This window comes from Mus pahari, chromosome 17 (assembly GCF_900095145.1).
Source record: "Mus pahari chromosome 17, PAHARI_EIJ_v1.1, whole genome shotgun sequence".
Taxonomy (NCBI): domain Eukaryota; kingdom Metazoa; phylum Chordata; class Mammalia; order Rodentia; family Muridae; genus Mus; species Mus pahari.
The window spans coordinates 11,279,154-11,299,276 of NC_034606.1; the positions used below are offsets into that span (position 1 = coordinate 11,279,154).

General features: G+C 41.1%; 1 protein-coding gene and 1 pseudogene across 7 annotated transcripts in view; one reads left to right on the plus strand and one right to left on the minus strand.

Annotated features, from left to right (window-relative positions):
* Nucleotides 1–20,123, minus strand: part of Sybu (syntabulin) — a 104,222-nt gene that overhangs the window by 51,947 nt on the left and 32,152 nt on the right. The window contains exons 1-3 of one of the 4 annotated variants that reach the window (XM_029548039.1): nt 18,821–18,973; nt 14,974–15,063; nt 12,889–13,120 (exon numbers count right to left, since the gene is read on the minus strand). In XM_029548039.1, the coding sequence (XP_029403899.1) occupies nt 12,889–13,120; nt 14,974–14,997 (256 nt within the window). In that variant the 5' untranslated portion in view covers nt 14,998–15,063; nt 18,821–18,973. Of the gene's footprint in view, nt 1–12,888; nt 13,124–14,973; nt 15,064–18,820; nt 18,977–20,123 lie in introns of those variants that run through there. The other 3 variants (XM_029548038.1, XM_029548040.1, XM_021216411.2) reach the window with 3 other exon arrangements.
* The window catches only part of LOC110334638, a 120,859-nt pseudogene continuing 119,755 nt past the window's right edge, over nt 19,020–20,123 (plus strand). For 2 of the 3 annotated variants that reach the window (XR_003845459.1, XR_003845461.1), the window contains exon 1: nt 19,039–19,099. The product of XR_003845459.1 is annotated as a protein SMG5 pseudogene, transcript variant X1 (transcript). Of the gene's footprint in view, nt 19,100–20,123 lie in introns of all 3 variants that reach the window. The other variant, XR_002381133.2, reaches the window with a different exon arrangement.

A 20,123-nucleotide genomic window follows, 5' to 3' on the forward strand; every position in this document is an offset into this window, starting at 1 on the left:
CATTTAGCAAATATGCCTAGCAACCTGTGTCACCAAACACACTTGATAGCAGCTATGTATGATAGCCAAACCTTACTTAAATGTCCTAGTACCAATGACATAGAATTGTTAGAATTTTACAACATTAAAACACCAGCTCTCAGAGGTGGGTGTGGTAGCACAGGCTTTTAATTCCAGCAACTGAGAGGCAGAAGCAGGTTAATCTCTAAATTTGAGGCCAGCCTGGTCTACAAATTAAGTTCCAGGGTAGCCAGTGCTACACAGGGAAAACCTGTCTCAAAAGAACAAACCAAACCAAATCAAAAATAAATCAATTCAAACCAACAATAGCATCCCTCCACCAACTCTCAGAAATTATAAATAAAATGCTCTGTCAAAGTGTAAGAAGTATATCTCTAAACCTTCTGGCCTTGGTTTGAATATAGATGATCTCAGAGCTCATTTGCTTTGTAAAATGTTGAACTAAATAATTCCAGAAGCCACATTTAAATTTAACATCAGCCAGAAGAAAATACGGTTTTTGTATCCCAATGTCTTGAGACATTCAGTTATGCTTGAATGTTGCTCAGACTTCAGTTGCATACATTAAAGGAGAATCACTGCCATTATAAGGAGGCATTACTTGGAGTAATATGGAGTTTGCTTTATTCTCACAAAGAATCATCGGTTGACATTCATTCAACGAACAGTTATTGAATACCTACTATGTGCCAGATGATGTTAATACAATTGTTCCTAATATTGTATTTTTGAAGATAGTTTGATAGATGCATATAAACTATCAAAGCTTAAATTCATGGTTAATATGGACGCTGTGGAATCTAACCGCACAGCATACACTGAAGGACATAGGTGAGGAAATAAAGTAGCATGCTCATGTCTACCATATAATTCTAACAATTATAGGATATAATTATTATGTAGAGGACCCAGTGCTCTGAGAAGAGATTTTCCTAGTTACAGAGATGAAGTAGTTGACTTAGAGTTATATAAAAAAATGTATCTTTAAAATACTTCCTTTCCTTTCCTGTTCTGAGAGGAAACATCAGCAGTTCTCAAAACGTTCATATTAAAAACAGACAGAGAAATCTATCAGCAAGCAGTCATCCCATAATAAGCAGACCACAAAAATTTGAGGCAAGAAATGCTTCCATATTTTTGTGAATGCAGTGTTCCTGCCTCCACCCATGGAGTGATTTACGCAGAAAACGTACTTTGGCAGTCTATGTTTTACTAGACCTTTTATTTATTCTCCCAACATTAGCATCTTTTCATAGCAAGAACTCACACACATATAATACTTTATACCAACTTTGCTTCAGAATAACACAAAGTACAATTATTATCTTGTGTTCAGTGTTGAGAAATAATAATGCCATCTACCCGTCCATCCTATCTGATAACAACCTCTGATTTCCTAGTGTGTTGGGTATTCTATAAGCCATCATAAGGACCAGCACTCAGAGCTTTCCCTTACAGAGTTCACACTGTGGTAGAGAGGAGAGACATTACACAAGCAAGTGAGAAAATATGTAAAGAGGGTACTTAGGAGTGTAATGTACTATTAATGAACCACATTGCATGGCATTGTCTAATGGAGATGAGCCTCATTAGATAGCTTGTCATGGAAAGATCCTAAAGAGATCATTTGAGTTGAGGTGGGGGGGGTTGGGGGGGAAGAGAAAGAAAGGAAGAAAGGAAGGAAGGAAGGAAGGAAGGAAGGAAGGAAGGAAAAGAAGGAGGTAGGAACAAAATAAAACTATTAGAGAATAAATAGGTAAGATAATTCCAAGCAAAGTGAACAAGAGTATTAATAACCCTTCTGAGATGATAAAATGGCCCCTTGAGGCTCCTTGAGAGGAAGGCGAAGGGGGACAATGAATGCTGCTGTGCTTTAAGGAAGGTTGAAGCCCAGGCATGTGCAGGGCTGTAGGAGTAGTTAAGTTCATCTCAATTATTTCAACACATGAAGCATGAAGTGATAAAAATCTGTCTAGTGCTAATGAAGAACAGCCTTAGTTGGCGATAACACATCTTGATAATAAGCATTAAATACTGTTTTAAGCACTTTACACAGATCTTTACTAATTTAATCCAATGTCCCCCCTCAGAAAGTCACTATTATCAGCAGGATTCCTGAGCATGTAAAATAGTGGCACCTTCCCAAGCTTGTAATTAGTGAGGGGGTAAATTGTGGTCTAAATCCAGATAGGCAAGGCCAGAGTCTCCTCTAACAGTATGCTGCAGGCCTGCTTTAGGAATGAAAGGTCAGAGGCAAATACCCATCTAAAGGCCATGACTGCTGTATAAACGAGGAGCAGCAGTGCCTTCACTGGGATGGTAATGTTAAAGAAAGTAATGAGAAAAGTAAATGTATTTAAGATACATTTAGAAAAGTAATGGAAAACACGTACTTAAGTCAAAGAAACAAAGTGATATTCCACATTTTTCCCTGAAGTTGTAATGTGGCAGTTCATTACTGGATGAAGAAAAACAAGTTTCTGAGTATGTCAACAGTGAAACAAAAATTCTGATTTTGCTGTGGTAACACTGAGGATGGATTCAACATGGCTTTGAGATGTGGAACAGATACATGTGTGATTGAGCAAGAAGTCCAAGGATGGACTCAATATGACCATACTTCACAGGACAGGAACATAAAGACAGACTACATAAATTCCCTGGGGTCCGTACGTCAGGTAGAGATAGAGTGCCTATGGAATAACCGGACAGGCAGGACGTCCACTGGGGAAGGAGGGTCACAAAAGCCCAGAAGGAAGACAGCCTGTGGAACATCGCTGGGAGGCCAAGGGAAATGTGGCAGACAAGAGAAATAAGATTTGCCAGCATGGCCAAGCACACACTAGTTGATGCAAATTGTTGAGACAAAAGTTCTGATGACACACTGCTGTGAAGAAACACAGAGCAATTGGATAGTAGCTGCAGGAAAATGGGGCTAGAGAGACTGTTTTCTCTCAACGGTGATAGACATGGCTTGCCTAAGTTACTCAGATGAGCATCTCACCCTCAGTCATGGAACCAGAGTCTCCCAGAACAAGTGAAGATTGGGATAATTATTTAATGGATGCTTCCCCTGTTTCTTGGAGACAAAATTAATCATCTCACAAGTGAACATTCCCAGGATTTCTGGTCTAGTATGGAGCCCTGAGTGCTCCCTTAAAAGTCCATGGGTGAAGTACTGGGCAGGACAGGGGCCTGAATGGGAAAAAGTCTGCTCATTTTCTCAGCTGGAGGACCAGGGCATTGTATGAAAGAGAGGCCTGTGACATGGTTTCCCTCACAAGACTCAAGTTGCTTAACTTGTCCCTGGGAAAGGAGTCTGGAGGGAAAATATCAAGGCAAAACTAATAAGAGGAATACTTTTGCCTAGCTGTTCTGGGAGAGAATGGGCTTAAATCACAAAACTGGAGATACAGGTAAGCTTGGTAGGAGCAATGCTGAGTCCAGCGGTCACTGAAGCTTTAGGGACAGTGTTTCTCAACCTTTCTAATTCTCAACCCTTTAATACAGCTCCTCATTTTGTGATGACCGCCAACCCCCCTCCCCCCAGCTATAAAGTCACTGTTGTGAATTGTGATGTAAATTTCTATGTTTTCCAGTGGTCTCAGGAGAATCCTGTGAAAGGTAGCTCAACCCTAGAGGGGCTAGAACTCACAAGTTGAGAATCATTGCTTTAGGTAGTAACAGATCTTTCTGAATTTCTTTCTCTTTAACAATGTCAGTTTGTTTACTGTTTCTGGCTCATGGCTTGTTCAAGTCTCAGGGTTTTTTTTCCTTAAAAATATATGTGCATATATGTATATATATGTATATATATAATGTATATATATGTATATATATATATATATACACATACATACATACATACATACATTATATATACACATGGAAGAATAGGACGAGAAGAGAGACAGAGACAAGTTCTCAGGACCAGGAAGCCAGTTCTCAGTGTCTAGAACTCAATATTTAAGAAGTTCTAAACCTTTCTGGGGTTGCCCGCATCACAGTAAACTGTGCTGTAACAACGTACTGACCTTCCCTCTGATCTCTAGTTCTCATACCAAAGATCTGAAGACAGTGGTGGTCAAAATAATGCAAGGTATAAAACAGCAGAAAAGAAGGAAAACTGGACCGTTCTTTGTGTAGGTCATCCTTTGAAATATTCAAGACTTCAAATATTTGGGAAAAGTAATGGTTTTAGGTAATATGATATATATCACATTGACTTTTATTAAAGATTATTTTATTTTTAATTATGTGCATGTGTCTGCATGTGGTCTGGAGTTGGAGTTATAGATGTGATTGCTGGGAATCCATGTTAGAGCCTCCAGAAGAGCAGCAAGTGCTCTTAATCATTGCTAGAGATAGGGAATAGAAGTCAGGCTTTGCTCAGATTCTCTACTACGGTGTAAGCACACAACAAGCTTACATTTAAAAAAAAAAAAAAGAGGAAAATGATAAAGGAGAATGAGGGAAGAAACATGGTCCTAAGTAGTCGAATTCCTCATAGTCATGAAGCAAAACTCAGAATTTTGGAAGTTACATTCATGTACAAAATGTATGTCTACAGAAGAACAATTTCAATAAAAAATGGTCCTTAGAGTATTGTGCAAAGGGATTTCTGCATGTTGACAAGGGATGGCAAATGCTTGTGCTAGGTAGCATGTACCTGTCGGGGCCCCACTAGCATTGTTATTGCTCCAGATGAGCGACTAGAATAGTGCCTCTCCTATAGCACATGCTCTGTGCATAGTTACCCAGCAAACGAGCACAGCCTGGCAAGAAGCAAAACAAAATCAGTTGTAGAAATGAAACCATATCTATTCTGATAGATGCCTTCCACATTTAAAAAGGAATGCTTTTCATCAATTTTCAACTAAATTAGAATACTTTTTTAAAAAAAATGAACTGTAGAATCCCTCCCCCTAGATCTAGAAGATTCACGGGCCTTCTAGAATTCTGAGAGTCAGGCAGGCTAGTGTTTCATGGGAATCCCAGCCACACAGGCAACCACACAGAAGAGAGAAGGATGATGATTCATTGAGTTATTGAAGAGAAAGAACCCAGAGAAATCCACAGGATCAGGCCAAAGGGAAGGAGGCAGGCTCTGCCAGGATGGGGTGAATACAGCCCGGGTCTCACATTGAGTTCAGGCATACACTGCCAAGTGGTTTGGATTCTCGGCAAAGATAAACCACTGGCCTCCTCGAGGAGCCAAGGCAAGCACTCCAAAGAGGCTCCCAAGCCAGGTTGCTGATCTACCAGTGCCTCAGCACAACTCAGTCAGAGGCTTCTCTCTCATGTAGGGAGGGCTGGGTTGCACCTTCAAAATAGGACACAGGTCAGTAGAACAGCAAGGGAGCTTTGAAGCAACTAGTTTGCTTGAAAGTCAGGAATGTCAGCATACACAGAAGCATGCCTGGTGGCTCTGTCTACTTGATCTTCCCCGTGTCTCTAATTTGGCAGCTTGGAGACAGAATTTCTCAGAATAAAAGCACCCGAAGGTAAAGTATGGAGGTAGCTGATGTCATGTCAGCTTGAGAAATACAACTCGGAGCTGAACGACTTCAGGCTTGTACTCTGAGCTGCTGGCTGACTTTGCACAGGCTTGTGCAGACCGAGCAGGAAAGATCAGGGAAGTTAGTATTCTTCACAGTTCCCTCCACATGCTGAGCACTTTAAAGACTTCTACATATATAAATGTAAGGGCATTTACATACATTGATTTCCCTTTCTGTCATGCCACTATTTTTACACAGCATCTAAGCCTTTACATGCCAACTTTTGAGAGAAGTATTTTCTGAATTTATCTCTCTACCAGCTACCCAGAGCAGTGAGGGTGACTTCTTTATGGAGTTTATTTCCATTGGGGTTTGGAGACACTACACTCGCCAACACAGGAATGGCAGCTTAAGTTGGCAAAGCATTAGTGTGGACACTGAGTTTTACTTCAAGGATGACGACAACTGGGTCCCCTTCTCAACAGATCTTCTTAAGTTGGTGGTAATTCTTCCCTTCTAATGTTCTCAGATGATAAACTGATTATGGATTGGGCACAGCACAGAGGTCGATTCTGCTTCTGCATAGAGGATGCTAGGGAGTCACACAGTAATATAGAAGTGGAACACTGGCAAATAACCTAGGCTCTGCTTTGCATGTCATGACTTCCTACTCCAGCCTAAGTATATCTTTTCCAAGATGTATCACAATACCATCTAGTTTTAACGTCCCCTCCAGTGTCTTTTGTCAGTTTGTGTCATTCATTGATCTGGCTCCTGTATGGACACTTAATCTCACACACAAATCTTTTGCATGGCACGCAAGCTATTCCCAATCTAGTCGAAACTGCTTCCTACTTCATTTCATGCTTGTAGTGAGCGCTCCTGATGCCAAAGTTTATGTCTATTCAGTACACCATGCTAACAAAATGACAATTCTTTGAAACGTTGGACTTAGGAATGTGAGAGGCCAGTGTTGACAATAAGTGGGAGAACAGGCTCAAATTCAGGCCAGGAGGGTGTATGGATATGGGTAAAAGGGACAGGGACATTAAATGGGCAAATAAAGGGAACAGTGTGGGATCCAATCCAAAGGTTTGTTATCCTATTATTTATGCATCCTAGTTAAGGCAATAAAAGGAATGGTCTTTCTAAACCCTGTTGTGCCCCATTCATTCTTGTCGTCTTAGCACAACTCCTCCTCTGTAGCAAGCATCTAATAAATGCCTACTGGATAAATCTGAGTTGCCAGAAACATGTAAAATGATGGGTTTCCTAGTACACACAACCCATATGTTTCTCTGCCTTGACTTCTTTCACTGTAGCCATGGAGTTCCCAGGCTTTGTTCTAGGTGTGTTGCATACACTCACAGTCTGCTACAAGTCATTCACATCTTGAAGAAAGAAAACAAGAGGGTAAAAAGTTTAGGGACAGATAGTAAAGCCATAAATATTCAGAGAAAAAACTTAAGAAAATCCTTTCTCCTCACCATTATTTTTCTACCATCTGGCACAGGTTAAACCCATTATATAAATATAAGCATTATTGATAAGAGTGTGGGCGTGAAGCTTGTCTACACAGACTCAGAAAGTGTAGTTAATGGGGATACTGAGGCAAAGACAGCTTCACCCTCTTTGGTATTTGTGTATTTTACAGTGTGATTTTGTGCATCTCCATCCACCCTGTGCCTAATTCTACCACATGACACAGACTATAAACTTTTGAGGCTGAGACCTTGGCATGGGCACGCACAAGAATAATCCAGTAATCCTGTAAAATGCAGATTCTCAGGCTCTCAAAGTCCAGGATGACAGGTTTAGGAGGGATCTCAAATGTCTACATTTTAAACAAGTGAAGTTTTACTGGGGACTTTAAAGCAGATAAACAACATACTGGTGAGAGCTTTAGAATGTACAGATTCTTCAGGTTGGGGACATTCTTTTACTCTTAGATGTGGCTCATCTTCAGTATGGTTACATTCATCAGTTCCCATTGCTAATGATTTTTTAAAAATTGAGTGGAAGAAGATTATCCTTCACTATCTGTAACATGTCCAAAGATATAATGCTTATATACACAACACTTATAACCTATTCCACTAGGTATATACTTATGTGGCTAAAGAAGTTATGTCCTTGAAATGTATATTATGCTATAATGTCTAGGCCTCAGACCCATTCGAGTGATCTTCAGTTCTTAGGGTGTTTGTTTTTCAGTTTACAGCAGGTCGGCACATTCTATGCTAGTATAATTTGATATTGTGGTTCATGTCAGTTGAAGCAGTCCATTTCAGCTCTAATCATCATGTTCAAAGGTTCACTCTATCCAGATGCTAAGTTTCCTTGAGCCAGATAAAAGCAAAGCAGAAATATTTTTGCTTGGCAAGGCTTGGCAAATTTCTGAAGGTTTCATCATACCTCAGCAGGGGTAGTCAGGTTATGATTTGCTTTAATTGTTCTGCCACAAACAGCAACAATGATTACCTCGAGGTCAGCGCCAGTCAAAGGTTTCATTCAAGCCACTGTAAAAATTCAAATACTTTCTGCAAATCTCTCACTTGAGGTTAGAGGGTAAGTGCTGTCTGATTTTGACTCTTTGGTATATGTTTTCTTTAACAGAACTCATAAACTTGCTTGGGCATCTCATCTCCACATGCACATCAGAGATAATTCTGAGAAATTACTAGTCTCTCCTGAAACAACCAGTGTTCTATATGCAATATCTGTTCCACCTGTCATGTTTACAAGGCACCCCATGGAGAACTAGCTTAAACCTCAACAGCCCATCTGCTTCCAATTCTAAGGGAGTAATTATTGCCTCAACTAAGCAAGGAGGAATGCACAGCAGGCTGCTAACTATAGCGGGTGACTGATAGCTGTTACATTTACCTAAGTCTTTCCTAATGGTGACCAGGATGATAACAAAATAATAAACAGGGCATTAATAACCCAAAATAACAACAACAAAACCCAATCAAACAAAAAGCCACAGCTATACCTTCTCATCTCCCTCCACCTCCCCCCCCCCAAAAAAAAAAGAGGTCATGAATTTGAAAAAGAGCAAGGAGTGGTTTACAGGAGGGTGTGTAGGAAAGACAGGAAAGGGTAAATGATAACATATGTTATAATCTCAAAAAATAAAAAGAAAAGAATCTAAAGAAAGAATTAAAATAAATAAATAAAAGTACCCACTACCACCCTCAAAAGGAGAAAAATAAATAGAAGCCTAGATTCCGTAGGCATACAACACACCCAAAACACAAATTGCCAATGTGGGCTTTATCACTTCTTATGGTTACATTAGAAACAAGGAAGATGGCCTGGGCAGAGATATGGTGATGTAATGTCAAAACCATGTTCTACTAAATGAAACAAACACTGGGTAGATTAGAGGTACATGAAAGCAGGTATGTTATTCATACTAACAATATTAACTGTACTTCCTTCCTGTGCACTATTTACATAAAGCTAAAAATCCAAGAACTGTTCTGGAGGATCTACTCCAGGTTAGCTGTAGGGATCACGCTCATGTCTGAAAACACTCACGTACTGATGAAACGGGAAGCGCGGCTCACCTTCTGAGACTCCACCCACTCAGGGGTGCAGCTACTCAAAGAAAAGCTCTTTGGGGACACGTCCCAAATGACTGGCAAAATGTCATATGTAACTCTTTCCCTCCAAGATTAGATATACACAACATACAAATTAACATATTCTTATCCAGTCATTAAATGCTCCTTTTCCAAGGTTCCCCTGGGAGGAAAGCAGGGGTGTGGTAGAATCAGGGGTGAAAAAGAGGCCCTTGGTAAAGGCGAGCAGGACACTTTGGAAATGGTGTCAGACTTTTAATTTCACTCATCAACACAATTAGCAGAGAAACACATAGTTGGAGTACAGGAAGCAGTAAGAGAATTCTCATAGTTTTGTCAGAAAATAAGGACCATCTATTATGAAAATATTTGGTTTTATACAAACAATAGAATAACAGTTTATCAAAATAAGGGGTAATTTTTTATTTTAAGTAGCTTTAGCAATATATAAATTTATTACCTTACACACTTATTACCTTTCAAAAGATAAATATTTTAGAACAAATGATGTTCTTTGCAATTAATATTTTTTGATACCAAATTTGGGGAAAAATATAGTTCCAAATTAACCTAAGGAAGGATGTTTTAAGTAATGCCTTCCTCTAAATTTTCAGTTCTTAATATTAGAATTTCTTTTAACTCCCCATGGTCCCTTTGCAGTACTGACTATAAGAACTCTGAACAAACAAATACTAATGTAGAGAGGTTCATTCAAGGCTGAAAGCTTTGGTGGCTAGCCACTGTTATCTGTTCCGGTGGTTTCATTTTGACAGATAATGGTAGTTTTAAACTCATGTCAACATTTGTCTTTTGTTGTCTGGTTTAACAGCTCTGACTAGGGAGGCCAGAACATGGCCCCAGTATTCCTGTGTCTAGGTTAAAACCAGAGATTCCCCCTGCTGGCTGGACATGTTTTACATTCTCTACCTCACTGCCTGCAGCATTAGTGTTCCCCACAGAACCAAACCCATTTATTTTCCACCAGCCGACTGACCTCCTAAAGCATCATTAACATCCCCCAAAGGCCTTGCTGCTGTCAATTTTAGTCAGAGCAGCACTCAGCAGCTTCGTAGAGCTCATCAGTGCTCTGCAGGAAAGGAAAGGAAGACAGGGGAAGGAAGGCATCAGACCCAAACCTTGGGGAATTGCCAGCAGAGCAAGCTAGAGAGAGAAGAGGGAGCGGAAGGAATCCCTGTCTGGGGATGAGGCACAAGGCCAAGGATTGAAAGGCTGGTTTGTAGACACCCATAATTATATGTGTCTACCACTCAATTCTCAGCTAGTTAATGGCAGAAGAATCAATATCCCCTTTCGATTTTCATGTCTACTATTATGGTCTTCATGAGAGACAGGTCTTCAGGGAAGAAGGGGCGATTCTGGAAATGGGTCTAGGAGAGACTGACTCAATCAAAATGAACAGTTTTACTTGTTTGCCTTTATATTTTATAATATATATTTGCTATATACATAGTTATATACAACTATATATAGTCAAAACAACCATGCATAAAACTATGTATATGTAAAGCTAATAACTATACATTTATATATAACCATATAAATATATAACTGCACACATAAAGTTTCATATATATAGTTATATACATATTATATGTATCAATTTATATACTATGTATATATGTATTTATATACTAAGTATATATATGTATAAATATATACATATATATTTACATATACTATATATAACTATATACATATACTTAATATTTTTATATATTTACATATATTTATATATACAGTACTGTATATACACTATATATAAGTTTATATATAAAACAACTATGTATACAGTTATATATAAAACTGTATATATACTTGGTTTTGATTATTATATATAAAAGCTATATATATATATATATATATATATATATATATATATAATTAAGGAACTACTTATCTTCTGACAAATCCTCACCTTGAAGTCCGTCACAGGGAGTGTTAGTATGTGAAAAGGCTATCAGGAATAAGTGTGGAACCCAGTTGTACACACAGAGCTGGAGTCATGCCCTACGTACACTCAATTCAGAGTGAACTCAGAACTCCACAATGGAGTTAAATGGTGTTAAAGTAAACAGCCATGTGTCCAGTGGCTTCCAGTCATCCTCTTCATCTCAGGAGAGTGCTAAGTAGCTATGACTGCGTTTTAACTAGATTTGTTCATTCCAGTGGAAGGAAGTTCAGTTCGGAGTATAACGCTGTGACACCTGTTCTTAGAATGAAGCAGAGTTTTGAGGCTTCATAGAGGAGAAACATTTAAACAGTAGATACCTACATATCTAAAATACAACTGTTGTGAATGCATGCTGTAAGTTAGAAGTGATGGTTACCACGGCACTTGTTTTGAACACTTGTTTCTGCTCTGAATGAAGTAGACTGTTGTACACTGCTAAGTTAGAACACTGGTCACAGCATACAGAGTCACTCACCCATCTCACATGTGTTGTTTTAATCAGTTTGAAAACTTTGTGCATTCTAAAACATCCTTTATAACATAAGACAGTCAGTCTTTTAAATTTTACCCAAATTCCTAAAATTTCTTAAAAGAAACAAAAAACCTACATGCCTTTTAAGTTATGCTTCAGTACCAGAGGGGTTGTCCACTGGTACCAGTAAGATTTGAGGAACTATGAAGAGATCTGTGTCCTTAAACGATGCTTCTGACCTTAAAGAAAAGTCTTAGTTATATGCTGAAGAGACAACCGTAGTTCATGACATAGAACCATCAGATATTAAAGACCTCCAATTTGCACCTCTGTACTAGGGGAACACTTAGGTAAATGATACTAATGAATCTTTCAGAAACTCTACAAAAGAGGCATAGTTAAGTATCCATAATACTAGTAACCCAAATCCCAAATGCTGTATATGTGAAACTTTTTGAGCACTAGCATAAACCCATGGTCGATGAGTAGAAAAAATTGATACCAAAAGTCATGTAACAGATTACATACAAAAGATAGACACATTAAAAAATACCTTGAGATATGTGTTAAGAAGTATATATATGAAACATTAATGAATTCTTTGTTTAGATTTTACTCTTATCACAAAATATGTGTATATACATATATGTATGTGTGAATATGTGTGTGTGTGTATATATATATATATATATATATATATATATATATATATATATACACATGCATACATACACACACACATACATACACAACACTACAAAATTTGAAAACTCTAAAACTGCAAACATTTTGGTTCCAAAGCATTTCAGATAAGGAATCCTCAACCAGTATTTATTGTCCCATTTAATGGCTATAACAGCTGAGGTTCACCAGACTTAAGCAACCTGATCAAGATCACATACCATCTAAGTGTAGGTCTGGGATTCCGGCCCATCCTGGGAATCAGGTCTGGCTGGTAATAAGCCTCAGTTTTTTCCCCACAGGGCCAGACCTGTAGTAGAGTTGTCCTTGATTTTTATTTCATTTGTTAGAAGTTAGTTTATTTAGGGTATTTCATAACCAAGAGTACCTTGCATTATAGATATTGCTAGTATAAAACTGAAACTAATGTCATTTTTAGATTTAGTAAAATAAGCTGTAAAATGATAGAAAGAAGTTGAATTTTACATTCTACATGGTAAGAAATTTAACTGGGCTGAACCATAGAAAACTGCTGTATTGGTAGCTTACAACAGCCAGAACGGGTCGGTGCAAGTGTTCTGGGGACAGGAGAAGCCTAATTTTAGCTGAGAGGCCACATCTTTCCCGCCATAGGGGCTCACAGCCTCAGTGTACCTGAGCAGAAGCTGTTGCTGCTAATCGTCCTTGCTGAGCGTCCAGAGCTGCTGGGGTTGAACTCTCTACTTTCTTCCTCCGAAAAGGGAGACTCAGAGGCTGGGGAAACCTTGTTCTGCTGCTGCTGCTGCTGCTGCTGCTGCTGCTGCCGCTGCTGCTGAGGCCGATGGGGCCGCAGAATCAACCTGGGAATCCGACTCCTGGAAATCTCCTGATGCTGCGCTCTCTGCTCCTTCTCCAAATTGGAAAGCCAAAAGAAAACAATCATTTTCCCTCTGCCCTTGTAAGCCTTAGTTTCTGAGAGCTCATATCTCTGAGCGCTGAGCCCTCTCTGAACAGTAGCAGTCTGTAACTATGTTTGAACTAAGCTCCCTTTTGAGCCTGTGAATCACCAGTGCAAGTCTACAGGACACACACACACACACACACACACACACACACACACACACACACACACATGCCACCCATCACCATAAATGCCATCCCACATCTCCAAGCCATTCCTGGCTCACCTCCTCACACTAAATTTCTATCACATTCAAGCTCTAGCTCAAAGGCTCTCACCGTGCACCTACATTTATTGGTTTATCTTTTCTAGACTCTTGTGTGTTATTCCTGAATTAGCTGACAATTTCACCTCTGTTTTTCTGTCTCCTCACACACTAGACCTGTATGCCGAGAACAATTCTTTTCTAATGGATCACACACACTTATTTTTAAAATCCCTCCTCTTCCGGACAGCCTCTTAATTATTCATTAATATCCTGGTACACAAGGCTTGCTGCCAACAGAAAAGCAAACACATCCAATCCCCAGGAAAATGGCTCCACCTTTTACATCACATCTAGCCTTTTCTTTTCCAAAAGGACAACCAGGAGAAGAAAAGTCTCTCCATTTAGAAATCCATTTTTAAGACCCTGCCACACTTTGGTTTTTAAAAAATGCATAAGAGCTATATTTTGACAATGTTTTCAATGTAAAAGTCCCTTTCCTTGACACCAAAGATGGCTCAGTAGGTAAAGGCCCAGCCCACCTGAGTTCAATCCCTGGGACACAAGGTAGAAGAAGAGGACTCCTGCAAATTTTTCTCTGACATCCACACATGCCATGGCACCCACAATATGCCTCCCCACACAACCAAATAAAAATTATATAAAAAAAAAAACTTTTGTCTCCACCATTAGCTCATTTAATGGATCTTTATACCCCAATCTGCAACAGACACTTATTGAAGTACTTCTGTATAGATGGAGAAACTGAGGCTCAAAGACGTGAAGGCTAAACATCATCTAGAAGAGAGAATTCCAGACAGCGCATTTTTGGTGTCACCACTACTTGGCAGTGTTAAGCCAGATTCCCAGGAAGAGCTTTTTATATTTTTATTTTTTATTTTTATTTTTTTGCAAAAATTCCACAGTTCCTTCCGACCTCTGTAACTGAAAGAAGGCTTTGGCTAAAATAGCAAATGTCATTTCCCAACATGACCTCCTACTTATTTCCTAAGCTTACCAGGAAGGGTCAAGGCCAAAGTGAACACCTCTTGAGAAGCCTCCACAGGGAAAACCCTCTGCAGCTTGGAATTTGGCTCAGGCATCTGTGCCATCCTCTCGGGCTATAAGCCACACCCAGCCTCTGGATCTGTCTAGTCCATCAGTCACCCAGCAGGTATCCCACGCCAGTCACTCTGCTTGGCACACTGCAGACTCATGAGCTGGGTCACTGTCACGCTGCAGTTTTTATTTCTCAGTCACAAATACACCAAATGCCTTTTGCATATTACACACTCAAGCAAACACATGACACCAGCTAAAAGCCACAGCTTCAGGAGCTAGGATTAACCCTCTAAAGTCAATCTTTTAAATCATATTAATCCCCCAAATCTCTTCCTGTAGTGCCACCTCCCCATCTGCCACATCCCATCACCATCGGAAGACCCTCTGCTTCTCTGCTCTACTCAGCACCACTCATTGCTTGGACCCTGAACGCCAGCGTCCACCTCTCACCTGGCCCTCTCCTGGCAAGCTATGCCCACCCTGTCTTTTACTGAAGCAGCCTCGGACCCTGTCACAGAGCTTGTCTCCTTACCTTGCTCTCTCGGAGAGGCCCCATCTCGCTGCTGCCTGCCGGCTCCCCGCGCCGCCGCTGCCGCCGCCGCCGCCGTCCAGGAGGAGGCACCTGTGAGCACCGAGTGAGGGAGGAGACAGCACTGAGTCCGAGACTGCGTGAGGCAGCAGCAGCAGCAGCAGCAGCAGCAGCAGCGGGCTCGCCGCGTCCCTGCCAGCGGTCGCGCTCGGCTCCGAGGGCGCGCCCGCCGCCCCGCCCCGCCCCGCCGGGCACGTGGTGCCACCGCCCGTGGCCGCTCCGGAGGCGCCACCCGGTCGCCGCCTTCACCTGCGGCCCGAACAGCTGCCTAGCACCTGGGAGCGCAGCACCCACCAGGTCACCCGCCACGTCCCGCTTTTAGCGCCCCTCCCTTCCAAGCCTAGCCCGACCCACTGCGGGCAAGGCGGAGGCTTATTTGCAGTACTGCCAGCCCAGAGGTGTCCCCTGGTCCAGGATTGGCAGGGGGGCGAAAATCCAGTGGAGAGGCTGAGAAAAGCTGCGACATCAGAGCAAGATGGAGAAAGATAGTCACCCTCCCTACTCGCTGTCCCCCTGTAACCTCTAGGTTTTAAGTAAACATATGATTCTCTACAAAGACTTGGCCCGAGGGTGGTCCTGTGGTGGGGTTTCCTGGTCCTCCTGGTCCTCCTGAAACCCAGCTAAGTCTATGCTACAGGATGGATACCGCTTCTGGGTTTCAGGACGTTCAAGACTGCAGTTCTCCTTGGAGGGGTTTTTTGCATCAGAAGGACCTAATGTGGCAGGGAAACACAGCTCAACACCAGGAGGCAGGAGCCTGAGACACAGCACGCAGACTCATTCCCAGTTCTGTAACTGCTGCCTGACTACAAGTAAAGGAGGCCCTGGAATTCCTGTGTGTAGAGGAAACAGCACACCGGTTCTTTCAAGCTGAGACTCTTCTTCAAGTTGGCCGTTGTTAACAGGAGGGATAATAGTACCGACCTGAAGGACAGCTGGGAGGGATAAGTGAAGACAAAATAACTCTGTCCTATTGACAAAGCAAAACCTTCCAATGGGCAGCCAGGTCAGATCCAGCTAGTCTAATAGCTGCAGGTTTTTTTTGTTTGTTTGTTTTTTTTTTTTTTTTTTTAATTTCATTTTTTATAGGACAGGCAGAAAAAAGCATTTGTGATGCTTTAAAAAGCTCATGTTTAATAAGCTCAAAATGTCTCTGAGAATAGAATGATTGACAGTCTTGCTGTGCTATGCTCAAATCCTATTTGGTGATTGGCTTTCAACACTTATGACTTGGTCTTCACTCAGAGAATATTCTAGATAGCAGTGTGAGCTGTGATCAGTCTCATTCTGACACCGAGGGTCTTACGTTCGAGGATTAAGATTATAGGTAATGTAGCTCAAATTCCACTGTCCTGCTTGCTTTCCTTTGAATACCAACTCCGAAAACCAGGGATGCACTGAGTTCACAGAGATCCTAAAGTTAAAAGATTAGTGGAATCCACTTGTTTGCTTCCTAAAAACCCCAAGAGATTATATTCCACAAATCCTTATCCCCTTTCGATCTACTTAACAGAGACATACTCTTGGGATTCTCTGGAGCAGAACTGACTAGTTCAACCATTCTAAACCCATAACTCTCAACTGTGGACCTCACCAAGGTAGGCCTAAGGGGATTGATAAAATTTATTATTTCTAAAACTATGTGCCCAGTGTTGTAAATCACAAGACAGGAATCAACTGTGGACTTCTGCATTCTCTGAGAACTGAGAACTGGTGGTGGAGACCATAAGGCTGAAACTGTCTACAGAGTTGCTGAGATCAGAAGCAGTTTCTGCCTTGTCCTCCAAACCAGTCTTTTGCTTTCCAACAGCACCATTCACACTGACTCAAACCTTATTCCATTCTACCCCGGGAACAGGACTTACATACTACCCCTCTGGTCCAACGTCCACCCTTGCTCTCATTTGGTCTCTTCATTTGGAGTCTGATTGCTCTGAGTTATTCCCAAAGCAAGCCAATGAAGTTGTTCTGTTTCCAGGCTTACCATCTTCTTTTCTAACCTTCTTTTCTAAGTTTTTTTTTTTTTTTTTTTTTTTTTTTTTTTTTTTTTTTTTTTTTTGGGGGGGGGGGGAGTGTTTTGTTTCCAAAAAAGCTTTATTAGAAAACAAATTGCTCGAAGTTTCACTTGATTTTGCTTGGTTTGATTGCTTGTTTGTTTTTTTTTTTCTGATTGTTTTGGTGTGTTTTGTTTGTGGTAGTGCAGGAGATTGAAGTGGGAGGGGGTGTCTTGTGCTTGTTAAGTTAGTACTCTGCCAAGAAAGTGACCACTGTTAAGCAAAGCTAACAGTAAGACTAGGCTTCTCTACTAAACTCCATAATAACTACCTGTTTCCCTGCAGGTGGTACTGAAACCTCTCAAGATGGCACCTAGCCTTTTCAAGATTTGACTGCTGCATTTGCTCCTGCTTCTCTACAGGTGTTCCCTGCCCTTCCCACATCCCCTCAGCCTGCTGCTCTCTCTCCATACGCACACGTGGCTGTTGTTCAAATTGTAGTCTTTAGTTCTCTGGAGATCTCATGTTCTTTCACCCTTTTCCCTCTAGACTGTTGCACAGTGCTGATAGCCTGTTTACATGTCCCACACTCTACCCGCCCACCCTCCTCCACTCTGAAAGAGAGTAAGTTTAATTTTAGACATCGTCTTCCAGGAAACCTCCCAAATCCCTGCAGGACCCCTGTGCCTGCCCTAGGAGAGCTGTTATGATCCTACTTCATAACTCCCCTGTCACTTGTCTTCATTGTAAATACAATTCCTTCCATACAGTAGCATCAATGCATAAGTGCTAAATGAATGAATTCCACAACCCCCTATAGGGCTCACTGGTACAGGAGGAAAACATAGATACAACTTCTGTTTAGCAAATGATTCAGATAAAGCTGTCCTTGTATTTAATGATGGGATGTGTGCCTAAAAAAATCCAACATGTGTTCAGTGAAAGCTTTTTACTGCAGAAGGGCAGGCACTGAGAGGCTGTGCAGTAGCCTCTCTGTCACCATAGCAACCTTACCGAGGGAAAGGCTGATGGTTTACTGTTTAGATGCCTCTGAGCTCTGTACTTTTGGAAGCCAAGCCTATTTTTCTGCTGTTCTAAAACTCGAGTTTTTTACAAATAATCGTTATCTATGTTGCCTTTAATTCATTCAAGTGTTTCTCATGTCATTAGGAGAAATGTAACACTTGGACTATAGCATCCAAAAGAAATAATTTAATATAGTTTAAGAGATTCATCTCTCGTCTGTTATTATGCAGCACTTTCATTTTATACTTAAGTATTGTATTGTCTTGATTTGTAATTTTGTGGCATTTTCTTGAAGGAAAAAAAACACATGAGTGTTTCCTGGATTTTTAGAAAACATAAATTGCTTTGGAAGGCTTGAACCCTTAGAGATTTTAAATAATATACCTCTCTAATCCTGGCAAGAAATATAGGAGATTCGATGTAATGGATTGGAAGAAAAGCAAAGACCATGTACTTACTTCTCAAATCTAGGTATTCTGTATGTGAAATTTGTAATGAAATGATCTATACTTTTAATATACAGAGAACTTTACATTGTCAGAGCCTTTTCACATAATAATCTTATATAAGTTCCACAAAAATATTTTGCCATATGTAAGTGGCCAACTGCTGAAGTCAGATGAATGATAAAGGACAGGTTTTATTGACAGAGACCCCACCTCCGCCAGACTGAAACTTCATAGAAAAGACAATACAGAGCCACTGCCAAAGAGAAGCATTCGCAGCATGCAATCATAGTCCTACACATGCCCTTTCCCTCACGGTCTCACCTGCTTGTGCCTGCCGGGGCTGTCTTGGACTCAATCAGGGCTGACAAAGCACGGTCGCTCTTCTAATCCTATCAGCTGTGCGAGCAAGCGCTGCCTTCTCTCAGTGACCCGATGTTGGGTGATCTGCACAGCAACAAGGAGCAGCTGACGTGCTTTACAACACGTCATGAAGAAAAGAAACTGCTTTCTGGGGCATCCTGGGATTTTTTTTGTGGTGGGGTGGAGACCCATATTTTTCTTACCAGGGAGAGAGCTGCCTGTTTTCCTGTAAGAGCTTGTGTGAGTGATCCACCCTCCTCTTATTGTATGTGTGTTATTGTTAAGCTATGGTTAAGTTATTTAGATGCTGTAAAGTGTGATGGCTAGGATTACGCAAGATCACTCCCTGAGGAGGGGGCCCAGAGAGTACTTGGGGCAGAGGGGAGTGGGTAACCTGAGGCAGTGTGGCATGAACATTCATTGGATTTGGAATGTGCCAATTATCTGGGATCTGCAAATGAGTTTTCAGTTAGAGATGCTTCTAAGTGAGGGAGAGAAATTAAGTCCAGATGCAGGGGCAGAGGTTTGGGCCCGGGGACTTTGAGGCATGAAGGATGTATTTTTCTGCCTATCTAATGGGGAATCAGATGTGAGGTAGTTTCTCATATCATGGTATCTGACGTCTGTGGCCTTTTGTCCATTTGTAAGAACAGGGTAAGAAACTAGCCAAAACAGGAATGGTGACTGTATTAAACAAAGTGGCAACAGAGGGTGGGACAAGCAGCTGTACACTGATTGGGAAAATGGATTATAATGACTGAAAATTAGATGCCTGGGACGGCTGAATGGAAAGTTGAACATCCAGGTGGGAGAAGGCTGAGTCTGGCCATTTCCTTAATGAATTGCCTCCGATGACTAGACAATCCGTGGGCCTCAAAGATGCACTCAAAGGGCACAGGAAGTCGTCTGTGAGGTAGGCACCGGAAGGCCTTAATCCAGATGTTGAATTCGGGCCTGAGGGGGAAGCACCCAAGTCTGGAGGTATAAGAAGGGCAGTGGAGAGACCCCTGACCCAGCAACAAAGCTTCCTAGAAAGGAGGTGAGGGGTGAAGGCCAAGACACTTCTCACATCTGTCAGGTACTTCGTCTAGGGGCCCTGAGGATTGGTTTAGCATCCACATTAGCCCAGGCTTAGAAAAAGCATTTATAATATCTTTTCAGGAAGCAGATGTATAGCTAGATCTGATTTACATTATGGATTTGTTTTCCATAATATAATTTATGTATATGACTTTGTACTTTTCCCACCATTCACTTTCTAGTA